Source organism: Trichoderma atroviride, chromosome 4, assembly GCF_020647795.1.
Source record: "Trichoderma atroviride chromosome 4, complete sequence".
Lineage (NCBI taxonomy): Eukaryota > Fungi > Ascomycota > Sordariomycetes > Hypocreales > Hypocreaceae > Trichoderma > Trichoderma atroviride.
In genome coordinates, this window is record NC_089403.1 from 2816319 (window position 1) to 2839936 (window position 23618).

The 23618-nt window shown below is 48.6% G+C and overlaps 7 protein-coding genes across 7 annotated transcripts; 6 read left to right on the top strand and 1 right to left on the bottom strand.

The window, feature by feature from the left end:
* Nucleotides 1-1071: 1071 nt before the first annotated feature.
* Nucleotides 1072-2569, top strand: TrAtP1_008269 (uncharacterized protein; the record flags this gene model as incomplete). Its single annotated transcript, XM_014086637.2, has 3 exons — nt 1072-1090; nt 1681-2213; nt 2273-2569. The coding sequence occupies 3 exons, from the start codon at nt 1072-1074 to the stop codon at nt 2567-2569; spliced, it is 849 nt and encodes a 282-aa protein (XP_013942112.2).
* An 812-nt stretch (nt 2570-3381) lies between these two features.
* TrAtP1_008270 (uncharacterized protein) lies at nt 3382-4730 on the top strand (the record flags this gene model as incomplete). Its single annotated transcript, XM_014087302.1, has 3 exons — nt 3382-3558; nt 3648-4126; nt 4196-4730. 3 exons carry the CDS (start codon nt 3382-3384, stop codon nt 4728-4730), a joined length of 1191 nt encoding a protein of 396 aa, XP_013942777.1.
* Nucleotides 4731-4907: 177 nt separating this feature from the next.
* On the bottom strand, nt 4908-6176 carry TrAtP1_008271 (uncharacterized protein; the record flags this gene model as incomplete). Its single annotated transcript, XM_014086638.2, has 1 exon — nt 4908-6176. One exon carries the CDS (start codon nt 6174-6176, stop codon nt 4908-4910), a length of 1269 nt encoding a protein of 422 aa, XP_013942113.2.
* A 3024-nt stretch (nt 6177-9200) lies between these two features.
* On the top strand, nt 9201-11737 carry TrAtP1_008272 (uncharacterized protein). The gene is made up of 3 exons (XM_014086639.2): nt 9201-10542; nt 10596-10877; nt 10934-11737. Exons 1-3 carry the CDS (start codon nt 9729-9731, stop codon nt 11242-11244), a joined length of 1407 nt encoding a protein of 468 aa, XP_013942114.2. The 5' UTR covers nt 9201-9728; the 3' UTR covers nt 11245-11737.
* On the top strand, nt 11738-13503 carry TrAtP1_008273 (uncharacterized protein). Its single transcript, XM_014086640.2, has 2 exons — nt 11738-12147; nt 12214-13503. The coding sequence occupies exons 1-2, from the start codon at nt 11824-11826 to the stop codon at nt 13195-13197; spliced, it is 1308 nt and encodes a 435-aa protein (XP_013942115.1). The 5' UTR covers nt 11738-11823; the 3' UTR covers nt 13198-13503.
* A 2051-nt stretch (nt 13504-15554) lies between these two features.
* Nucleotides 15555-18237, top strand: TrAtP1_008274 (uncharacterized protein). Its single transcript, XM_066113849.1, has 6 exons — nt 15555-16061; nt 16123-16422; nt 16482-16711; nt 16764-16828; nt 16885-17006; nt 17057-18237. The coding sequence occupies exons 1-6, from the start codon at nt 15598-15600 to the stop codon at nt 18087-18089; spliced, it is 2214 nt and encodes a 737-aa protein (XP_065969938.1). The 5' UTR covers nt 15555-15597; the 3' UTR covers nt 18090-18237.
* A 3040-nt stretch (nt 18238-21277) lies between these two features.
* Nucleotides 21278-23606, top strand: TrAtP1_008275 (uncharacterized protein). The gene is made up of 3 exons (XM_014086374.2): nt 21278-21747; nt 21810-23369; nt 23481-23606. Exons 1-2 carry the CDS (start codon nt 21526-21528, stop codon nt 23127-23129), a joined length of 1542 nt encoding a protein of 513 aa, XP_013941849.2. The 5' UTR covers nt 21278-21525; the 3' UTR covers nt 23130-23369; nt 23481-23606.
* Nucleotides 23607-23618: the final 12 nt, after the last annotated feature.

Sequence of the window (23618 nt, forward strand, 5' to 3'; positions counted from 1 at the left end):
ACCATGACCCGTCCACCCACATGCAGGTGCTAAGACCCTTGTATGCTGATTTCTACCAAAGCTTTCCGTTGTTTTGGGAGTTTGTTTCTTGCAGCATGCCGATCGTCGCTCCTCCAAGGACGAACTGAGCCGGTATCCTCGGCGTCGGAAGCATCCCAGTACATACCTACAGTAGCTAAACATCACCGACACAACGTAAAAGGTACATGCACCAATGTTCGTTCCTCCTCATGCTGAGAGAGAGTATGGGCGTTTGTCATGGGCATGAGCTGATGAAAGCTGCACGTGCCCATTTGGACTTTGGGGTTTGAAAGCCCAAGACAAGACAGCGCGTGCTCCTTGCGATATTTTATTTCTCATTACCTAGACGTAAAGGCTTAGAACACAATACTAGCCGCAGTCTACTATCGCTGCGTGATGGCTTTGGAGTGGGTTTTGATTCATTCACAAACAATGGAGAGTGCCATCCGCGCAAGGATCAAATTAGCGCACTATTCAGTTCTTTTGGCGCCTCTGTCTGGGCAGTCTAGCCCCTTGGAGCCGCTGTCAGAAGGATTAGAGTTGACGATTAACTCGGCTCACCTGCTAGACATGATTCGTGCAGTGGAAAACAACTTACACGAAGCCAGTCCATCGCTAAGCATGAAGAAGAGCTGCCTATGCCAGGCGGGATCGAGGGATCGTCCCATTCTCACTCATCGGCTCACTTGTACTATGGAGTCTGTGATTATTTGTCTCTTGACTGAACCAACACGCCTTCCTAACCAGTGCACGGTTGGCCCTCTCTTTACGTATTGAGTGGAGACAATGGAGTCCGGCTCAGCTCCCCGAGCGGTGCGTGCCCCTGCCACCATTTTGATACTTGTATCCGTACAGTAGCCGTAGAAGCTGTTCTCGTGAGCACGTTTCCTTGCAGACAAGAGAGCCCCTGAGAGACTGGTGAAGGAGCCGAATATGCTCGAGAATGGTATAACGTAAGACGATTATCTCATCATAGGGGAACGCCCTTGTGCTTAACGCTCGAGTGATGTATTTGGTTCATCTGCTATGTCTGTAGAGCGGCGGTGAAAAATGTCGGTTTATACTGCCGGTATGCGAAGCAAAAGAGTCACTAGTCTCGAAGCAAGAAAAATCCACGAGATAGGTTATGATTCTAGGCTGAATATGCTTCTCTCTTTTTTCTAGTAAAAACCAGTCGCTGAAAGCTACTTGATCTAGTGCATGCGAGCAAAGTGATAAACTCTAATACCAACCGAAATAAGTGTCCGACTTTATTAATGTAGAATCTCTTTCCTTGCGGACAAGGATGTGGGGCTTGTGGCTAATACAGTGCGAATGATATAGAGTCATAAGTGGTTATAAAGTATCACTTGAATACATATAGGCAAAGGCGGAATTAGTATCAACATTTGAGTTAATTAAATAAGTAACGGGTGCAGCAAAGGTGCCTCCTTGTTACCCCTCTGGGAAGCCGAAAGGCTCCCGCACGTCGGCCAGTGGTTTAAAATATGCCTCATGTTCTTTCCTGCAGTCACTATAATAATGACAGTCCTGGCAAACAATAAGTAAACTGTTTAATTCAAATTGTCTCTTCCAACTTTTCAATATTCTACAATACTTCCCTTAGCTGCCATCCCTTCCGCCGGCAACAGCTCTCATTATGCCAACTCCCCCCCACAGACGTAGCCAACCTCTACAACATTCTCGGCGCTGGTGAGCTCTCACGCCTCGACACCCACCCTGTAGAGCTCCTCGTGACTCTCCGCACAATCAACGAAGCCCTTCCCCTTACACCCCAGCGGATTGCCGACGTTGGAGGTGGTCCCGGAAAATATGCATTTGCCCTCGCGGATCAAGGACATTTAGTCGATCTTGTTGATCTTAGTCCTGGGCTAATCCAACTTGCTCAAATCGAACAGGACAAGCGTAAGGCTGCTGGGAAGGAAAATCTTCTTCAAAGCCTTTCAGTTGGAAACGTGCTAGACCCGACTATTCTACAGCATGGTATCTACGATGCTGTACTGCTCTTGGGACCCCTGTATCACTTAGTAGAGGACTCGGAACGAGTAACAGCTGTCGCCAATGCTGCGCGGCTGGCGAAGCCCAATGGCGTACTTTTTGTAGCTTTCATAAGCATTGCGGCGCATCTGAGAGATATTGCGATGAGAGAGCCAGAGAGACTCATTACAGACAAGGAATTCTACGCCAAATATGTATGCCCGTTTCCATCATTACCGAGTTCGCCTTACTGACCCCTACCAACCTGTCGTAGCTTCAGGACGGTCGATATGAGAAATTCAAGCCTGGAATCGGCAACGTCCACGGCTTTCACACGCAAGTGGGCAATGTCAAATTTTTTTTTACCGACAACTTCGCTGGCACGATGGAGCTCATGGAATTGCGATCGCAGGAAGGTATCCTGGGTGGTAATCTTGATACTGCATTATCCAAGTCTCAGCCGCAGGTTCTTCAAGCGTGGGCGGACTTGATGTACGAGAAGTATTCTACTGGAGAGGAACATCTGGGATGTGCGGATCATTTGATTGCTGTTTTAAAGAAGAGAAGCTAAGCTGCTAGATCTTCTATATACCCAAACTATTATTATATTCCTTATAAAGTGTATCCGGCTTATAGTATACATGTAGGTACGACCTGCTTAAAAGCTACGCACGGTATCAGCCACAATGCGCCACAAAGAATGGTCCGTTGGAGAGACACTTGACATTAATAAAGCAGACACCCATTTCGGCCGCTGCCGTATTGGCGTTCATACGGAGCACTAGCAACTTTATTCAGATACTGCTCCCTCGTTATAAATAGCACAAAAGACTGCCTCATTTCGCCGAGTTATGTGACATGCTCCACTTGCTGTTATACGGACAACACAGACCTGCTATTGTTCCCACCGAGGGCCTGGAGCTGCAGGCTCACCTTGTGAGCAAAGCACAATGGATCTGCCAACTAAAAGAATAGCGCGTGTCAAAGATGTTGGTATTGACAAGATCTTTCTGGCTGCACTAGATGGTAGCGTTACTCAAAATACCTTTGCTGCCCTTTCGCGGGTTCTCTCTAGACACTGGTGGCTTCCAGCGCTCGCATTGATACAAGTACTCAAAGGGGTAGCATTTCGTATCTGATCGGCAGCAGTAAATTATCGTTACCAGGAGCTTGCTTATCGTGGTCGGCTGGGTGCTCTCCTTTTCAAGGCTTCTGGCAGTCCTATCGCGTTCATCTTCAGAGGCGCGACCTTTGGATCAATGCTTATAGCCAGAATCTTAGCAATCAGTTTTCTACTAGAGTAGGCATCTGGATGCCAAAATTGCCTTGCCAGCCATGTATCTTGCTATCCAGCTATAGCCAAGATTACAACAGCAATCCACGATGGGGCCAAAGGGTATGGGCTTCCCTACCGACGGAGTAGACAACCATGGCTGGAAGCTGTACATTGCGTCCATGGTGATGATTATCTTTGCCGGTTTGGTTGTTGTCGCCAGATGCATAGGCCGAGTCTACCTCTACAACTTTGGTGTTGATGATATCGTGATAATCATTTCACTGGTAAGCCCCCTTCCACCCCCGTCAAGTTTCAAATTTCAGCAATAACAGACGTTTTCTGACTTTTCAATGGATTGATTGATTCATTGCAGTTGTTTTCAGTTGTTCTCTCTGGTGCTGTTCAGGTTGCCATTGGGAATGGATATGGCATGCACAAAGCTGACCTCACCGCCATCGAGCTCGAGACGGCGCTCAGGTGGTTCTTCATCGCACAAACGCCTTACAAAGTAACCATTTGCCTCAATAAAGTGGCCACCATCTTGCTCTACCTGCGCATCTTTGTCACCCAAAAGTTCCAGATTGCTGCTTATACCGTCATGGGGATCATTATCGCTTGGACCATTGGAGCTGTGACATCAACGATTTTTCAATGCGTACCGGTTGCGGGTGCGTGGAATAGGAAACTTGACGCAACATGCATCAACACGGATATATTCTGGATCGCATATGCTGTTATGAACATTTTGACGGACGTCATGGTTTTGGCTCTTCCTATTGCGCCCATTATGGCGCTTCAGTTGAGCACGCGCAACAAGTTGATGATTTGCGCCATCTTCATGATGGGTGGATTGTAAGTGTGAACCTTTTCCTCACCCGTCTAGGCAAAAATACTAACTGTGAAATGCTGATTCCATATTAGCGTTACTGTCACGTCCATCCTCAGGGCAGCATCTGTGAAGAACTCGCTTGCCAACAAATCCGATACCACATGGAACTTTATCGACCGCGGAATATGGACATTGATTGAGGCGAACTCTGGCATTATCGGCGCCTGTCTTCCCGCCCTCCGGCAGCCGCTAGCTCGGACATTCCCTCACATCTTCGGCTCCATTACGAGAAACTCCAATTATGAAGACGACAGAGGGCCGGGCAAGGGAACCTATCCTCTATCCAGCCTGCCTAGACAAGCGTCCAGCTCTGCTTTGTGGCATGGAGGGGCACACGGCCGCCCAATTGTATCTTCCGGATCCGAAACAATAATGGAGAGAACAAGTGATGAGCGATGCTTTATCGACGAGGGTGTCGATGGAAACGATAGTGGTTCCGAGATGCTGGGTCCTCATGGAATCTCAAGAACAGTCAAAGTTGCGAGAACACCATTTCACGTACACACAAAAGGCATTACCATGCCAAGGATGCCACGTCAGAGTCTTAATAAAAGGATCCTTGTTTGAATAATCTTAAATTGTTCTCCATATGTAGTAATGGGACGAACTAGGTATGTGTATTTCTCCTGGGAAAAAAAATAGCTTCCAATTACATCAAATAAAACGAAAATCACGCTTGCCCTCTATACTACTTATTATCAACATGTTGTTACAAATCAAAAGCCATGCATATATGGATGACATTTACGCCGAATAGAGCCTCTCGAAACTGAAATTCCACGTCGACTTACGGGCGCCTCCTCTAGCTGACGATCCCCTTGCTCCAATATGCTGAAAAGCACTTGGCACAAGTGCCCATTTGTCAAGCTCAAGGCTATCCGCTATCCTTTCGATTGTAGAATCGGCGGGTAGGTCATAGGGGGCCTCTTTCAGCTTCTCTTCAAGTGTGGTGAGATGCCGACTTGGTATAACTAAGCTCTGGCTACAACAACCGTACCGCGGCATCTCTTGAACGCCAAACGGGAGTGGGCTGACTGTTAACCGACCAGCCATAAACCCTAGCCCGATAAACAAGGGCATCCATACGACGAGTATGTTCGCCATCAGGAGTTTCGAAATTTTGGAGCTTCGTTCTTTGGCAGAGGGCTGCGCCATGTGGAAGACTTGTCGAATGGCGAGCATGGCTCCCAAAACGGCCGCGTACATCAAGAAAATGTTGCGTATATACGTGGGCCATTCCTCCGAGTTCCAGCCCATATAAGTCTCGGTGTAAAAAAGCCGAAGGTACAGCCAGTCTCGATGTTTAGCAACGGCGCGCTCGTTTACTTGCGGTGCTGCGTCTTGAAGTCGCTGGAACCAGTCTCTCGCGGCAATAACGTCATCTTCGACTAGGATAAAGTATTCGGCGTCATTTTGGCGACATGTTTCAGAAAGTACAGAGTAGTCGCGTCGTACTCGTTCGTCTCTGGCCGCAAATTCGGGATGTCGCGGGATCGTCTGGTAGCCATTTTCCGCCACTAGGTCCTTGGGCGTATCCTCATGAACCACAACGGTGTCGGCGATTGCGTGAAGCCAATGCTGTCCAAATGCTGAATTCGCTGTCGCATCGTTGTCGGACAAAAGAACAACAATGTGTATTGAATCTCGCTCTTCGGCTGTCAGGGTATCGACGAGGGACGCTGCTGTTTTGGCGAAAAATTGCGCGCGCTCTCTTTGGAGAGTTGGGATGCCGATACAGTAAGGCGCGGCATGAACAAGACTCTTCTCCGACTCTTTCAACAGCCTGCTCTTTTGCGACTGGCTTGAGGCGAGGAACGCATCGGCTTCCTGCTCTCTTACCGCAGAGTAAAGTGGCTGATACGCGGCATCCCAGCGGAAGAAGAATGAGGACGGGTCGTAGTAGGTAGTCTGTTGAAGGTATCGGAAAGTAATGAGCCAGACTAAGCCGAGCACAAAGTTGACCACCCGGAGATCGACTATAAAACGCGACAACGAAGGAGATGATTTAGTCATTAGAGCATTCTTTGCTACATATGCCGAGCGAAGGCGAAAATTGCTTTAATCGTTGGTAAACAACAAGATGACATGAAAGGAGTGGTTTTGTCAGAGTTCCCAAACTAACCAGGCCCTACTACTAATATGAAAGGCACCTCGCAGGGATTCTTCTTACGATGATTCAACTCCATATTATAGCCTAAAGCGTCTCCACGAAACGCGGACATTAATGGCATTGCAGACGGGGCGGTTCATACAAAACGATAGCCGGAGGAAGACGTGGTAAGCGCTAGCCGGCGGGATATCCATGTTCAACAACTTCTTGGCCGCAGAGCCCTAGTGATAATACGCCAAGTCTCGAGCATCTGTCGTTGACGTAGACGGGCTGTCAATTCAGAGCATCATCTGATGCGTCAAGTGTTCTTCGTCCGCCTTGGTAGGCCTGTATCCTGCTGGAAAGGGGCAGCACTATTACGGCTCTAATGATTAGTATTTCTTGACCATCGTCATATTCTGCGACCAGCCCGCGCTAGTGCCCATAGTCTGTAAGATTTTGCACGTCTTAGATACGAGATGGTCGACTCCTTTGCGTTTCAAAGAATACCTACAGTGAGCTTCTCGTCCGGAACACCGGCGCTCGGAAATAAAAATAAAGTTATCATGTCCATAGGGCTGCTCTATGTGTCGGGGTGTCACAATAAGCTCAACTGAATCAACCCGAAAGCCATCTCATAAACAACTCGGGCGTTGTCCCTTTTAGTTAGGTGAACCGGCAGAGGGAAAGACATGTTGGCTGCTAAAACGCCTAGCCACGGCTCGTTTCTTGCTGCCAAAATTCCTGGGCTTTGTGTGCGGGCCTTGCCGGAATATTGCCCCCGTTCAGGGGAGTACTGTAGACGCCCGCCACCTCAGCTAAGATTATCTCACCCTCATTACGGCGTAGTAAGGAGGGCTAATACACTCCTAAAGCTCATTGGGCATTGACGCCGGCTATAGCGGCTCTTGTTTACTTGGCACAGATCACGCTCAAATTCTCACAAGACACCAACATGAAGAACAAGTACGTACTACACTTTTTCATGGTTGAATAACATCATGAGTGGTCATACGGATGCTTCAACCGAAGCATCAGTGTACTAGCACATGTATCGATGTCGGTATTTGATTGATCTGCATAGCTACTATGCTCGCTGGGTGAAATAAGCAGCAGTTAGTGGTTGATGCTAATGAAAGTTAAAAGCTTATTCCCTGCATTGCAGCGCGCTGTGAGACTTTCTGAAAAGCTAACGGTGAGTGACAGTAACAAAACAGTCAACTTCACGCTAGGTATTCTTTGTTGACGGCTCATTGTTTTGCTGCATGTCAGCCGAAAGCGCCCTGCTATTTAGACTTCACTTGGCAGCGTTGTCTCATTCTTTCTAATTCTCTATGCCCCAACTCCTGTCCTTTCCGTTTTTTACGAAGAATACAAGCATTTTGTGTGTAGCACTGCCACTGGCACTAGAATCTAATTCCCGCAGCAGCCTCCACCTGTACTTTCGAGGTTTCATCCCCATAGTAACATGCAATAAAGGAGTTGCCGTTATTTCAACTGCCGTAGCCTATCGCTCAAAAGAAAACGTCAATTCAGCAAAAGAACATGCCGAGATTTTCGCTACAATTAGTATCGGATATAACCACAGAGTGCAAAGATGGACCGTGGAAAGCGCTGCTGTCGCTGGCGCCATTAATGCTCATGAGAACCAACCATAACTCGTTCAAGTTGATGGTCAAGAAATCAACAGCCAGTTAACATTTTGCAATTAAACTTACTACAATGGGAAAGTCCTTCAGAATTCTCTTCCCTCAAAACGAGGTTCTTCTTCTTTTCCCCTGTAAGTGATTCGGTCGTTGAGCCAAGAAGCCAAGATACCAAGCCAGATCGGAAGCTCGCTAATCAATCGCCAAGGCAAAACTTGACGATAGGCGCTTCACTGGCGATATTACCCCAGCAAGCGGCAAGAGAGAGAGAAAATAATGATAAACAAATATATTTTTATCGCTACGGAGTGGTTCTGTACTAGAGCCATATATGTGCCTGCCCATGCTATTATGTTCTGTTTCCACACACGCACTGTATGAGGTATCCTCGAATTCTAGGTTCTTCATTTTCCGCACAAGTATCATAAAATTCACAGCGAACATCTATCTGTGCAAAATGTCTCTGGCTGATATTGAAGTTGAAGGGCAAAACGCCATTAGACTTTTATGGCTCCAGACAATGTATTCATGCACAACCAATCTATAGGAGATGCAGAAGGTGCTACTATGGCCATCGTCAATCTCTAAAGTTCCAGGTTCCTTTGTTATGGTCCACTGCATAATAATTAGTAATTGCAACCCACGCGTACACAACGCTTCAAGCATGTCGAACTGCGGATCCTACTACCAAACTGCCCACAAAGTCGTGATTTGGAGGAAAGCACAAAGCTCTCCGCCTCAAGGCGTACACAGGCTTTTGTACACACTGGCACTGTGCCATGAACATCGCGGGCTAGGTAGATTACCGTAGCACAATTTTGAGTGTGGCGCCATAGTGCTAGTGATTCCGACTCCAGCTACGAAGGAGCCGCCTACACGTATTTGGTATTTGTGCCGAGTGGAATAGCTGCCGGAAGACCCCAGTGCTCGATTAGCTCGAACATGCTTAAAAGGAACTTTAGAGCGCCCCAATATACGATTATCAAGGCCTGGTTGGCGGTCTTGGCATACCGTTACATTCGGTACCACCTTGAGCGGAGGCAACGTGCCTAGAACCATAGGGCACTTTTGAAGGGCGGCTTGCATGAATACGCTATAAATACTTCGTGATGGCGATTCAAGTCCAAAGATAAGACATGAAAACTAGGCATGTCACGCTATTAGCTCCAAAGGAGGGAAATATAGGGAGGCAGGCAGCGAAATACCAGACAGCAGAAGCAACGACCTATTAGAGACACGTAAGCCTGCCACTCGTTTTTCGAGATCGAGCTCTTTGTCATATCCGTCCCAGCTCTCGGTGGCCTCGTATCCCACCATTCGTGATCGACCAATGTCTCTCAAAAGTCCCATTGCGTGGAGCGAATCTGCGCGTCTCGTTCCGGCAGGTCGACCAAAGTGCAGTGTAATTACTGCAAGATTGAACCCCCATCTGCCTTGTTCACGGAAAACCAACCTTGTTCGGCAGTTCCATCGAGCAGATTCACTTAGCTCAAAGCCCAGAAGCATTGCTGGGATCTAAAGCCGCCAGCGGGGAGGCCCTTGGGAGGATCTGCATCATGTGGGCGGTCTAGTCGTGATCCAATGAGCGAGCAAGTCAGAGCATTCCATCATCTCAGTCCCAAGCTGTAAAGGCAATTGGATTGTCTTTGCTCTTACTTGTTTGCCATTCATCGCTTTACGGCGTTGCACTGCCCTCGTTTATTTGGCTGGGCCATTGGCGGAACTTGCTATCGCTGTACTTTCCTGCCCCGGCTACTACCTTCTAATCGTGGTCAAAAGCCGTATTCATACGAGCCTTGATTCCAATAACAAGAATTATAGTCGGCTTAAATGATGCAAAAGAGTCGACTATATATTATGAGATGCGAAGGTACTGAACTGAGAAAGACTATCCTATCGTCAGCGTCTGGCAAGGCATTCACTTGTACTACCAGTACACAAAGTGAAACCTCACTGTTACCGTTGGCCTTTACCATGAAGTCTCTTACACTGCTATCGGCCTTCTTTGCTTCGGCACTGGCTGCCGTTATCCACCCCCCGAAGGTGTCCTACGATGGCTACAAGGTCTTTCGACTAGCCGTCGACAACGACAATATTGATCGCATCAACGGCGTTATTGATAAGCTGAACCTTCAGACGTGGAAGGCTGCTAAGAAAACAGGCTCCTTCACAGACATCGTAGTCGAGCCCAGCCAGCTGGAAGCTTTCAATAAAGAGACATTCGGCTTGAAGACCATTGTCATGCACGAGAATCTTGGTGCCTCCATTGCAGACGAAGCTGCTTTCCAGCCCTATGCTGTTGGCGCTGTCAACAGCACATGGTTCACCTCATACCATGCCTATGCAGACCACCTTCAGTTCCTCACAGACCTGCATACGCAGTTCCCCAACACTTCGGAGATTGTCACTTCTGGCTCCTCTCTGAACGGCAACCCCATCACTGGTATTCACTTTTGGGGAAGTGGAAGCAAGCCTGGCGTCAATCCTGCCGTTGTCCTGCACGGAACTGTTCATGCCAGAGAATGGATTGCTACCATGGTTGTCGAGTATTTTGCTTATACTCTCCTGACAAGCACCGACGCTACAACAAAGAGTTTTCTGAACAAATATGACTTTTACGTCTTTCCTGTTGTGAATGTCGATGGTAAGCTTCCTCGCACGTCTCATACGATGCAGTCCTGATATTCACAATTGTAGGATTCCTGTATACCCAGGCCAGCGACCGTCTGTGGCGCAAGAACCGTCAAACAAACTCTGGAAGCTCATGTGTCGGCCGTGATATCAACCGAAACTGGAATTACAAGTGGGATGTTCCTGGAGGCGCATCCACTGATCCTTGCGCCGACGATTACAAGGGCGTTAGTGCGGGCGATACCGTCGAGTTCAAGGCTCTGTCTTCATACATTCAGAAGATCAAGACTGCCCAAGGCCTCAAGCTATACATCGACTATCACTCCTACTCCCAACTCTTCATGACTCGTGAGTAATAGATGGCCTGCTAAATAGCCGAGACAAGCACTAATTCGCGATTCCAGCCTATGGATATTCCTGCAGCGCCGTCGCTCCCAACAACAACGAGCTGCAGTCTCTCGCAAAGGGCGCCGTTGCCGCCATCCAGGCCGTCCATGGAACGTCGTTTGCCTACGGCCCCATCTGCTCGACCATCTACCAAGCCACCGGCTCCAGCGTCGACTATGTCAATGATGTTATCGGATCGGACTACACCTTTACTTCTGAGCTGAGAGACACTGGCAGATACGGCTTCGTGCTGCCAGCTAACCAGATCCAGCCCAGCGGAGAGGAGGCCTATGCAGGCTTCAAGTATTTGCTGCAGAACATGAAATAGGCGTTGGTGCGCAGGCGTGATGAAAGACGCAGAAGAGAAGGATTAAAGTAAAATAGATATATCAATTCAGAAGCTCCCTTTTGAGCCTTTTGAGTGAATCCTGGCAGTTTTTCGTCAGCCCTTGAGAGACTGTGAAACGCTATAGTCGCTGCATCAACTAGCTTCGAATCCATCGAGAGGCATCACACAGCCGATTCGTGCACGAGCCAATCACCGCTCTCGATATAATTCAGCTTTTTTCCCCTCTTCCAACTCTTTCTCTTTTCAGTAAATGGTCTTCCAGCTCGTCTGTTTTGTGAAGAAAATCTCCGCTTTGGTTCCATGTTAGTGGCTTAGACAAGCCACTCAGATGTGCAAAGTATGTGATGTTGGTCGTCTTAACCGACCAATATGGACATATAACAAGGGCTTCTCCAATACTGTGCCTCGGCCCCCCGCATTCAAAAGAGCCGAAGTGACGCAATGTTGCAGTGAAAATCATAGGAAGACTCCATACTATTAAGTCGCGTTGCGCCGGTTTTTAATTATTTTTCCTGCCACTCTTTTATAGAGGATTTTTGTGCTTGCGTATTCGTCACGATGGCGGCCCGCGCCTCAATCACCGCCGTGCTACTGGCCGTGCTGCTCGGCTATGTGTACAACTCGTATGTGCAGCGAGCCCTTGTTGTAATGGGCGCCTTTCGACAACCAGGAAGCACAGAGCTGGCGCCTGGGGAATTTGTGGTTATTGATGGCACGACTCACTGCGAGGACCTGCATCATCACGAATCCACCGGCCTCATCTTCACTGCGTGCGAAGGTTTCCAAGGGGCCCGCTTGAAGTGGTTTCCTCCGATCGACCACTTTTTTGAGCCATCGCACCCAGAGCTTGTCAAGGGGAATCTGCAAGTCATTGATCCAAAGGTAAGAGTGATGACCAACGCTTTTCATACTTGAAGACGGAGGATTTTTTTTAACACTTCAGCGCAGACACTCAAGGCGCAGGTTCTGGAATTGGAAGGCTTTAGCGGTCCATTCGTGACTCATGGCATTGATGTTATTGATGACCCAAAGAAGCCAAAGGGCGAAGCGGTTTACATCTTTGCCGTTAATCACAGGCCTAATCCTAAGCATTATGGCGAGAATGGCGATGCCAATGCTCCGCAGTGCTATTCAGTCATAGAGCTATTCCATCACGTTGTTGGATCAGGCAAAGCAAGACATGTCAGGACAATATGGCATCCTCTCATCACCACGCCAAACGACATATTTGCCATGTCTCCAACGTCGTTTTTGGTCACCAACGATCACTACTTCAGGACCGGACTTCCGCGCATGATGGAGGATGTTCTTTCTTTGATTGCACGCACAAATACTGTTCATGTCCAGCTCCAGGACTTGGAGCCGGTAAAGAGTGACGACGCAGGAGTCCATGCGTCAGTTGCACTGGACAAGCTGCACAATTTGAACGGCCTCGGGCACGGTCGGACTGAAGATGAAGTCTTCGTCACCGGCTGTTCCGACGGCGTCATTCATGTAGGCAAGATCAGCGAGGGCAAGGATGCCGAGAAGATCATCAGTGTCAGCAAAACCATCGAATTCAGCTCACCTGTCGACAATCCAACATACTTCAAGGATCCTTATGCAAACAAAACATTTGATGCAAGTGGGGTTGTTGGCTCTGGGCCCACTAGAGCCATAGACTGGTTCTCGAATAAAGGACTGGAGGATGTTCTAGATCCCAGTATGGTGTGGATGGCCTCGCCCAGGTCCAAAGGAGAAGGTGCTGCAAAGGGGGAAGAGGACTGGGATCTTAAACTCATCTTCCAAGATGACGGGCAGAGAGTCCGAACCTCGAGCGCCTCTGTGCTGCTGGCCATTGATCCTAAAGAAGAGCAAGGCAGACGACGCGCGTGGCTCTTTGTCTCGAGCTATCAAGCCAACAACGCCATTGCTGTCAAGATCGATTTGTGATGTGGGCCGCAAGCTTTTATAAGTTGCTCTTTTCTTCTTTCTCTTTTTGCTCTGCCCAATTGCGGTGATCAGAAGGGGTAAAACATGAGGCCTTGATTTACGCATAGCAAGGTGTGCGAATGCCCTGCTATGCCACGCTACCTGGTCGTGGAAAGACACGACATTTGTGCGGTGCTTATCATACAGCGGCGCAAAAGTATGCTTCGTCGAGCTTCTCAGGTAGATAGATAAATAATCTGAATATTGATAAGACGGAGTGGGCGGTTTGGCTATATATTGCATCGGTCTTAGTGACTTTATAACATCATCATCCGCAGCGTTGCATTCTCTAGTCCCCAGAGGTATATATAGAAAGGCAGCATGGGTGCGGACTCCTCGGACAGACCCGTAATCCGAGTCATCACGTCGTTGTAGTGCCGCAAGCTGGTAAGAAGCATCCCTATACGCGTATATGCAAGCATCAGTCCATAAGAATACGTAGGAATACATAAGGATACTCTAAATTCATAAGAGTCAATAGCACCTAAGCCTAACTTCTAGTCCATGACTATACTTTTCGTATAGTATGGGTAAAGTAGGCGTAAATAAGTAGGTATACGGAACCAAAGCGGACATGGAAGCGGGCAGACTACCACATTCGGCAGTCTCGGCGAAATCCCTGGATGACAGCGCTTGGCCAGACCTCCATCAACGTTATCGATCTGCGGCATTTGGCGCCCCATCCAATAGTCTATCTCAGCACGCAGCATAGTCCATGTGTGTGTGTGTGGGCAGAGCCTGCTGTAACTCCCCGGCTGCCCGCCTGGAAAGACTTTGCGTCGAGTAGGTACCTATTTTGCCGTAGTCGGTTGGCTGGAAGACTGTGGTGTGGCATTGTGACCAGGGTCGCGATCCCCAAGAGCTCGAAACCTGGAACCGGTATTTTGACGTCTTTGACAGCCTGTTGGCATTCATTTTAACAATCTAGGCTAATGTTACTTTCAACGACAGGCTGTGGCCGTTAATTTATATAGTATGGGGTAAACCGGCGTGATTACTCGGGTCACCTGCGACGACAACGAAGCAATGCGAGATTGACTTCCCCTCCACCACTTCTCTCCATTTCTGGCAACTTCATGAGCTTCCAGACATTCCGCAGTTCGCAGTTCGCAGCGCGGCTTTCGGCCCAATTGTCCAAATCTGAACCTCATGCCTTGGGGTTTTAACTGGAGAAGCACAGCTTTGTTGGGATGAAGCGATTATAAATGGCGTGCTTGAGAGATACAAGTCGAGGCATTTTTTTCGGCATCTTGTGGGCTCGGCTTAAACCGCACTGCTCCGAGGAATGCCAGATTGGGACCTCACAGGCCAATCAAGAGGGCGGTATTCGATGGAGCCACACATGAGTAAGAGAGGAGTAAGAAGATATACGTGCAATGTAGCAGGTGGTGAAAAAATTTTATCTGATCATCTTATCAATCCATCTAATCTCTAGCGGGCATCATCACTCCACCACCCCTGGCTTGTATCCAGTTCTACCCACATAGTTAGTCTTAAACCGTGGTAATAAAGCGACGTCGGCGGGCCTAGTTATCGGGCGTGAGCCGCCAGAAAAAACTGTTCTCGTGAGAAGTCTGTACCTACAGTAGTGTGGCCTGGAGACGGCAGTTTCCTGCTTCCAGAATTGGCACTTGTATGGCACGCGTATGCGGCTTTCGGTACCGCTTACCGTTACATGGTTGATTCTAATAAAAGCAAATGCCATTTTTATTCTGTCTCGTCTCTTCTTAATCACCATTACAAGCAAGTACGGGTTGGGAAGGTGTCCAAATGTTTTAGTCTAGGCGCTGACTCCACACGATTGGAAACGACTAGCAGCATCAAGGGCCGGGCGAGACCTGCAGGCTCCGCAGCCCATTGTGATTATGCTCAAGGTTACAGGGCAGTTTACTTATTTAACTTTCACACACGTACATACATGCATTGTTTCGTTTCTTGGCTGTTGAGATCTGAGCTAGGTACCCCTACCGTCTCTATCCTAGCCTCACACAACGTTGTCCCGAAATCCGACTCCGACTAACACCCGAATGAAATTGTAATATCTGAGTCAAGGCAATATCTTTAGTTCCTCCGAGATGTGGATTGTTTAAGTTTCGGCAGTAGCCCGTCTGGCCAAGTTTATTGCCATATTCGTGTGGGTAGAGAAGCGTTGATACGCTATTGATGCCTCGGATCATACCTGAAAATCTTCCATAAGCCCACCGTAGCCATATCTTGTGTGGATACCACATGTATCCGGTAAAAATGTTCAAAGTCTGAGTTACATAGGCATATATATCATGGCCCTCTGGCGCCTCTGCTGTTTCCTGGCTGGTCAGCCCTCAGTCATCGTAGATCACCCTACGGGATCAAGATAACAGGATGCTGTCACGGATACACTACCTGCTGTGCCTGCTTTTCGCAGCCTGTGCTCTGGCGGCCAAGCCCCTTAGCAAAGAGGTTTGCGGTGCTTCCTGCTATTACACATTGAGCAAGACCAAGTTCGCCTCGGATAACACAACAGAGCAAACGCTTTGCACTCACCCGTTGCGTGTCACTTCAACATACTTGTGTATCTGGGAACACTGTGAAGAATCGGAAATAGCACCTGGTATCGCCTGGTGGGCTGCGACGTGTAAGAAGTCTTCCAAGGTGGTCAACCTCAAGATATACGAAAGCACCACTGCCAATGCCACGCAAGCATACATCGATAGCCTCCCTACTGTCGAGCAGGTGCAGAAAGCCATCGTTGATGTTGTGTCGAGGCCATCGGATTCGAACTGGAACCAAGTTCATCGAACCGTCCTCACTTACTGGACCAACATTGTATACCACCAGAAGCTGAGGCAAGCAACCTTACTATGACACCCGCTCTTCTGGTACTTTAAACTAACAGATGCTTAATAGATGGATCCCTTATGCCTACTGGGGATTGGTGCTTTTCCTGGGCACAGTCAGCCACGCAATTGCTTCGATTCCAGTGAAACGGTCTAGCCAGCCGGTCCGAAAGAACAATGCAGCAGCAAAAGTAAAGGGATGGTTCCATCGAAACCTCATGATGGCTCCTACATTCTCATACCATCACCACCAGCCTCTGGGATGGTTCATCGTCCCGCTTCGGTTACAATCTCTGGTCATTGCCGGTTACATCATCACCCAAATCTTCATGCTGGCTTTCCATTACCCTGTGTTCTCAGGCAATATTTAGTACGTCTCAACTATCAGCTGTTATAACTATATGTAATACTTTACTAACCTACTATCAGCTACAAAACCATCGCAGGCCAGGTGTGCAGAATTATGGGAGACAGGCTTGGTATCTTCATGACAGCTGAGATGCCACTAATCTTTCTCTTTGCCGGACGATCAAATCCCTTCGTTTACCTCACCGGATGGAGCTACAGGACATTTAGCATCTTCCATCGCTGGATAGCACTGATCTTGACTATTGAGGGTATTATCCACGGTTGTGTATTCTCAGCCTACTATGTCAACGGTTAGTACACCTTTACAACCTACAAAAGGGAATGATACTGACAATCATATAGAGCAAGGATGGTCTGGCTACCACGAAGAGTTATCAACTGATCCTACTTTCAAATACGGACTTCTTGTAAGCTAATATGTTGTATACAACGCTTGCCTGCAGGGTGCTTACAGAGAATTTAGATGGTCATAGCCTTGTCACTTTCCGCAGCTTTTGCCTTTGGCCCCATCCGCAGTCGAATCTACGAATTCTTCAAAGCTTTTCACATTTCCCTGACAGCCATCTTCCTTGCCGCGTTGTTCTAGTAAGCATAACAAGCCCATATTGCATCTGCACTTGCTAACAAAACCCTAGTCACATCAAGGACCAGTTCAAAGGCCTATACAAGGTCTGGGTGTGGGCTTGCGTTGGTATATGGGCCGGTGACCATGTCCTCCGCCTACTGCGAGTCCTTGCCATGAACTACAAGTCATTCCTCGGACAAGGCTCGCTGGCATTAGCCAGTTACAGCGAAGAGACTGGCATGATTCGGCTCCAGGTCAAGCCTTCTATCAATGGCAAGCGCCAAACTCCAGGAACTTACTTCTTCGTATACTTTCCGGGCATGCGCTTTTGGGAGACACACCCATTCACTCTGGCTGGAAGGTCCAAGCAAATCGACAATGTTCCGATATACAACAGCAGCAGCGATCAGCCGAGCGACAAGGAGAACGGCACACAAACTCCTCGCGTGACCGAAGTGACCTCCGAACAAGGCGATACTCACATGACATTTATGATCCGTCCTCGAGACGGAATGACTCGAAGACTACGAGACAAGCTATTGAGCAAAGGTGAATCCGGCCCGCTTCGTGTCAGGGTCTTTCTTGAGGGTCCCTACGGTACACCTGCTCGCCTCGACCATTTCGACGATATTCTCTTTATTGCTGGAGGCAGTGGAATTACTACTGTGTTGCCATACCTCCGCATGTTCTTCGAAGACCAAGCATCACAGACACCTCCGAATGTGCACCTGGCTTGGGCTGTGCGAGACGAAGGTTTCGTTCGAGACGTGCTTGCCAATGACCTCCGAGCTACTGAGGGATCTGCCTTTGCGGCATCGAAGCTCAACATGGAGTTCTACATTACTTCGGGGGCTTCAGGCACTTCTACTCCCACGCCAGTGTCAAAGGAAGCAGGCAATGCCACTTCTGACTCTAGATTCAAAAGAGTGCGTCCTGACATTCACTCAATGGTTGATGATTTTGTCAACAAATCTCAGGGCCGAGCAGCCGTGTTTGTCTGCGGCCCGGCTGAGATTGCTGATACAACACGGCAGGCCGTGATTAGGCAAACAAGGAAGGTTCATGTTGACGTTGAGCTCTTTGAGGAGATGTTTGTTTGGTAAATGGGGACTGCGGTCAATGGGCAATGGGCAAATTGGGTTTAATGAGGCGTATTGAGAAATCTGGCGGTATACACATGGTGGGCCATACCATACATTGATTGGAGAGAATAGAAACGGCAATGAATTCTAATACTTCTCTGCGCATATACTTTTCAGGTGTACTTGCTTTGTAATTCTTAGAAAAGTGAACGCGAGTACATGTAAATACCAGAGAGTGGAGTATTACTCGCCAAGAATCTTGGCAGCCCTGTTACTCCGTCCTAGTATCCTATGATGGCATCTATTTCATGATGACTTGCAAAAAAATAAGCTATAATAGCGGCACCACCACATGTAGACCATAGAGGTCTGCGTGATTAGCCTAATAGTGGACGTCTCCGCACGGCTAAGCTTGCTTCTCCTCATGAAGCCGATTTCCCATAACAGCCATTATTAGAAGGCTCGGAGAGAAGGAAATGAAGATGCATTCGGTGTAAATGGAAGCTTGAGACTCATCTTCATCAAGACAAATTATCTCTTACTCCAATAGCATCGCGCATAATCACATCTCTTCGTCATGCCATTGGTTCGCAATCCCATTCTGCCGGGGTTCAATGCCGACCCGTCTATATTGAGGGTTGGCTCGGATTATTACATCGCTACATCGACGTTTGAGTGGTATCCTGGGGTGCAGATACACCACTCCAAAGACTTGGCCAACTGGGAGCTCGTCGTGCGTCCTTTGACCCGCCGCAGCCAGATCGATCTGCGCGGCGAGCCAGATAGCTGTGGAGTTTGGGCTCCCTGCCTGACGCATGATGGCGACAAGTTTTGGCTCGTCTATACAGACGTGAAGCGCAAAGACGGTTCGTTCAAGGACACGCACAATTATATCGTGACGGCACCTGCGATTGAAGGCCCGTGGTCTGATCCCATCTACGCCAATTCATCCGGGTTTGACCCTTCTCTATTTCACGATGAAGACGGTCGTAAATGGTTTGTTAATATGACCTGGGACCACCGGGCGAGACCAAATGCCTTCTCAGGGATTGCGCTGCAGGAATTCGACCCGATCAAGCGCAAACTAGTCGGCCCTCGAAAGATTATCTTCCATGGCACTGATTTGGGGCTGGTGGAAGGGCCGCATTTATATAAACGAAGCGGATGGTATTATCTTTTGACAGCTGAAGGAGGCACTGGATACGATCATGCAGCAACACTTGCGCGATCGAAATCCCTTTGGGGCCCTTATGAGCTTCACCCGCAAAAGCACATCATATCTTCCAAAGACACTCCCTTCGCGGCACTGCAAAGAGCTGGTCATGCTGACATTGTAGAAACCCCCGATGGGAAAACGTATCTGGTGCACCTTGCCGGTCGGCCAATTGGACAGAACCGAAGATGCGTGTTGGGGCGAGAGACGGCTATACAAGAAGCATACTGGGGCGATGATGACTGGTTGTATGTTAAGAATGGCCCAGTTCCGTCATTGGAGGTTGATGTGCCAGGAATTCGTAATGAAGACGCCTACTGGGGAGAAAAACGCTACACGTTCAAAGATGGTCTTGACAAAGATTTCCAATGGCTGCGGACGCCAGAACCAGAACGCATTTTTGGTATTCAAGACGGCAAACTTGTACTCACAGGAAGAGAATCCATCGGCTCTTGGTTCGAACAATCACTCGTGGCTCGGAGACAGACGCATTTCTCTTTCGATGCTGAAACTGTCATCGACTTCTTACCAGAGGATGAACGTCAATTCGCCGGCTTGACGCTTTACTACTGCCGATACAATTTCTTCTACCTCGTTGTGACATCACACTCGGATGGCCAGCGCGAACTCCAGATTATGAGGTCAGAAGCATCTTGGCCAGAAGGAAAGCTCACGGATCGTGGTTCAAGCGCCCATGTCGCAAGCCTTCCCGCAGAAGGCAAGGTCAAGCTTGCGGCCAGTATTCGCGGAAGCCAATTACAGTTCTCTTATGCCATTGTTGCAGACAACGGCGAGCAAGAAGAACTCAAAAGATTTGGACCTGTCTTGGATGCCTCGATTGTTTCAGATGAGTGCGGCGGGCATCAGGCTCATGGCAGCTTCACGGGATCTTTTGTTGGGATGGCGTGTTCGGACTTGAATGGGACGGAGAAGAAAGCGACTTTTGACTATTTCTTGTACCGCCCTGCGCATGATGAAACAGATCGGTATACCATATAGAACAGAGTCTTATGGGCTTTTGTAGAAGTGGGCAGCTTCAAACTTATCTGCTATATAACTGGTTCGATAGTAGTGCATTGAGTGAATATGCATGTACATGTATTTTTCGACTCTTCTCCTATTGGCCTGGTCTGATTTGAAAAGAGTGAGTAAGTTCCTCCAACTTACGTGTCACTTCCCTGGTGCTAAGGGAGTGGAAATCGAAGTGTTGGCTGAGGTGAAATGGACTTGTATGCAGGGCTAGAGATCAGCACCTAGACATCTAATAATATCTTGCGCCAAGTGCCGAAAGCCTGGTTGAATCACTCGTTATAAGGGCTAAGTACTTTCATGTGAGTGTGAGTGCCAAGGGTATACCAGTAGCAGTACTGGTAGTACCAAGCAACCAGTTGTCTCAGTTGGTTGATTCATTTTAAATTGTCTCAGTGCGAGGCGCTAGTCGGGCCGTGGACTGTTTGGCTGTTACGCAGCTTTGTCTACTTGCGTCATGTCATCGTCTCTCTACATTCTCATACTCGGAGAAAGTAGAATAGCTTTATTCCCATCTTTTAAGCCTACTGGGTAAAGTTAGATCCTAATGACACGATGCCAGACTTGATTAGTGAGCTACAGCGTTCAGCAGACTGCCATCATCATGAGCTGCCTAATGGGGCATTGCTTCTTGAGTCTTGTGAGACGTTAAAGCGAACTCAATCGAGGCTTTTCTCCACTTCGGAAAGATTGAGTGACGGCAGTGGCGGGACCGTGGCTCAGAACGGTTCCGAAAGCCGCCAGCAACTGTGCCTTGTATCAAACTGAGAGTTCTCAATGCGTAGTTGTTACGGCCCGCTTCCGCCCAAAAAGCACGAATAACGAGTATACATCTGCCGATTGCTTTCCAATTTCATCTTTTCATCTTGCCATCAGCCCGGTTTCATCCGCAAGCGGCCATGTAATCTCCCCGCCCTTGAAGCAATCCATTCCCCAAAATAGAAGCGAGAACCTGATCTTGTTTTACCCACACTTGCAATGCGATCGATTTGTCTACCGCAGACAGCGCATATACGAGGCATGGTCGAGGAGGAGCTGCAGGGAGAATACCATGGAGCATTGTCAAATCAGTGGCAAGTAGGGCCGAGGGTTACGTAGAGAGTCTTGGCGATTCTACACACACACATATATATACCCATATCGAGGGAGGGTCGCGTCCGAGACCTTGTCATTTGGAATGAGAACTTCCCGCCTCGTGATATTCAGACGGTAACAATGTTGGCTCCGCGACTTCTTGTACCTATTTTCTTATTTTCAATAGCGGAAGCCGTCGAAGAGACGGTCGATGTAGGCTATTCTGTTTATAAAGGACAAGCTCTTCCAAATGGCGTAAGCCAGTGGCTCGGAATTCGATACGCAGCACCGCCGTTGGGTCAGTTGCGGTTTGCGCCGCCACAGGATCCTCCTCATACAGAAGGCGTACAGGATGCCACACAGGTTGGTTTCCACACTCATAGTAACCCAACTTGATACAACTCACTCAACGTCAAACTATATAGCACGGAAAATACTGTCTTGGGACCGGCCGCTCTCCCACAGATACGGATACATCAGAGGACTGCTTGTTCTTGGATGTGCAAGCTCCGACTTCAGCCATGGCCGGTTCGAAACTTCCCGTCTTCCTCTACATCCAAGGCGGTGGCTTCAGTCTCAATTCGAATCCCAACACAAATGCATCGGGCCTGATAGTGAACAGCGGCCACGGCATCGTCGTTGTGAGCCTCAACTATCGCGTTGGTCCATACGGGTTCATGACAGACAGCGATAAAATCCTCCCCAACAATGGCCTCCGTGACCAGCGAAAGGTCTTGGAGTGGGTGCAGAGGCATATTGTTCAATTCGGCGGCGACCCAAGCCACGTTACTCTTGGTGGAAGCAGTGCCGGAGCAGCCAGCGTCACCTTTCATCTAGCCGCCAATAACGGTACCGACCATGGCTTCTTTCATGCCGCCATTGCTGAATCTCCTTCCTTTGCTTCGACTCTTACGGTTACTCAGTCTCAATACATGTATACCCAATTTGCAACTCGCGTAGGCTGCGTCGGCAGAGACAACCTCGCCTGTATGCGCAACAAGACGGCGGTGGAGCTTCAGACAAGCAACTTCAATATTCCTTTGCCAGGGGCTTCCAAGCCACCCAACTATATGTGGCTGCCTGTGCTCGACCGAGAATTTGTACAAGATTTCTCATATCGAGTGTTTCAAAAGGGTAATTTCGTTAAAGTGCCCACCATCTATGGCGACGATAACAACGGAGGGACCAAGTTTGCCCCTAAAGATACAGCTACCCTCCAGCAGAGCAATAACTACGTGCTGGATCAATACCCTGATCTCACTTTGAACATGCTTGGGCAAATCAACGAGATGTACCCCAATCCAAACAACAGCTGTCCCGCCATCGGCTGCTATTGGAGGCATGCCAGCAACGTGTATCAAGAGGCCCGTTACATGTGCCCCGGCATGTATGTCAGTTCGGTGGTCACGAAGTATGGTCAAAACGCTTGGGTATATCGATGGAATGTTGAGGATCCTGACCAGATGGCCTCTGGACTGGGTGTTCCCCATACTGTCGAGTTGGCTGCTCTTTGGGGGGGCCGATTACTTCCCCGACCCGCCGGCGAGCTACCGCAGTGGGCAGATCAATGCCAATGCCTCGTCCGCTATGCAGCACTACTGGTTGAATTTTATCAAATACTACAACCCCAACGGGCGGCCTGTCGACTCTACCAGCAACTATACCAAGTGGGAGGCGTGGGCAGACAACGCTCAAAGTCGTCTCACGTTTCAAACCGGAGGCCTGACGGAGATGATCCCCGTTGACTCAGGCTTGAAGCGGCGGTGTGAATTCTGGTCTACAAACGGTATCGCATTGACTATGTAAGGGCGCCGGAGATGATAGTACAAGGCGATCTTTCATCGCTATACATGTTACCGAACAGACATGGCTGCCTGTTTGCTCTCATGCTTTTCTTGATGTCTCTTTGAAGTATATCAAGTATTCTTACTCTCCGTATATAACCGAAAAAACAATACATATACCGATTGCAGCTGTCCAGAAAGGTCTCAGATGTATCACCGCTTGTCTCACTTATACATGTACTGTTCGTATTCGGGTGACCTAGGAGCCGATTTCTGAGTCATATTGTTTTAGTACTAACCGTTTTATCTCAGGAATGCATAACGGTCCTGTCCATTACAAAAATACGGGCTTTTATCAAAGACGATAAGATCAGTTGTAACGACGTTATCTTGTAGGCGCTGAAATACCTGCGGCATGACGACACGTGATGGTTCTCCCCGCACGGTTTG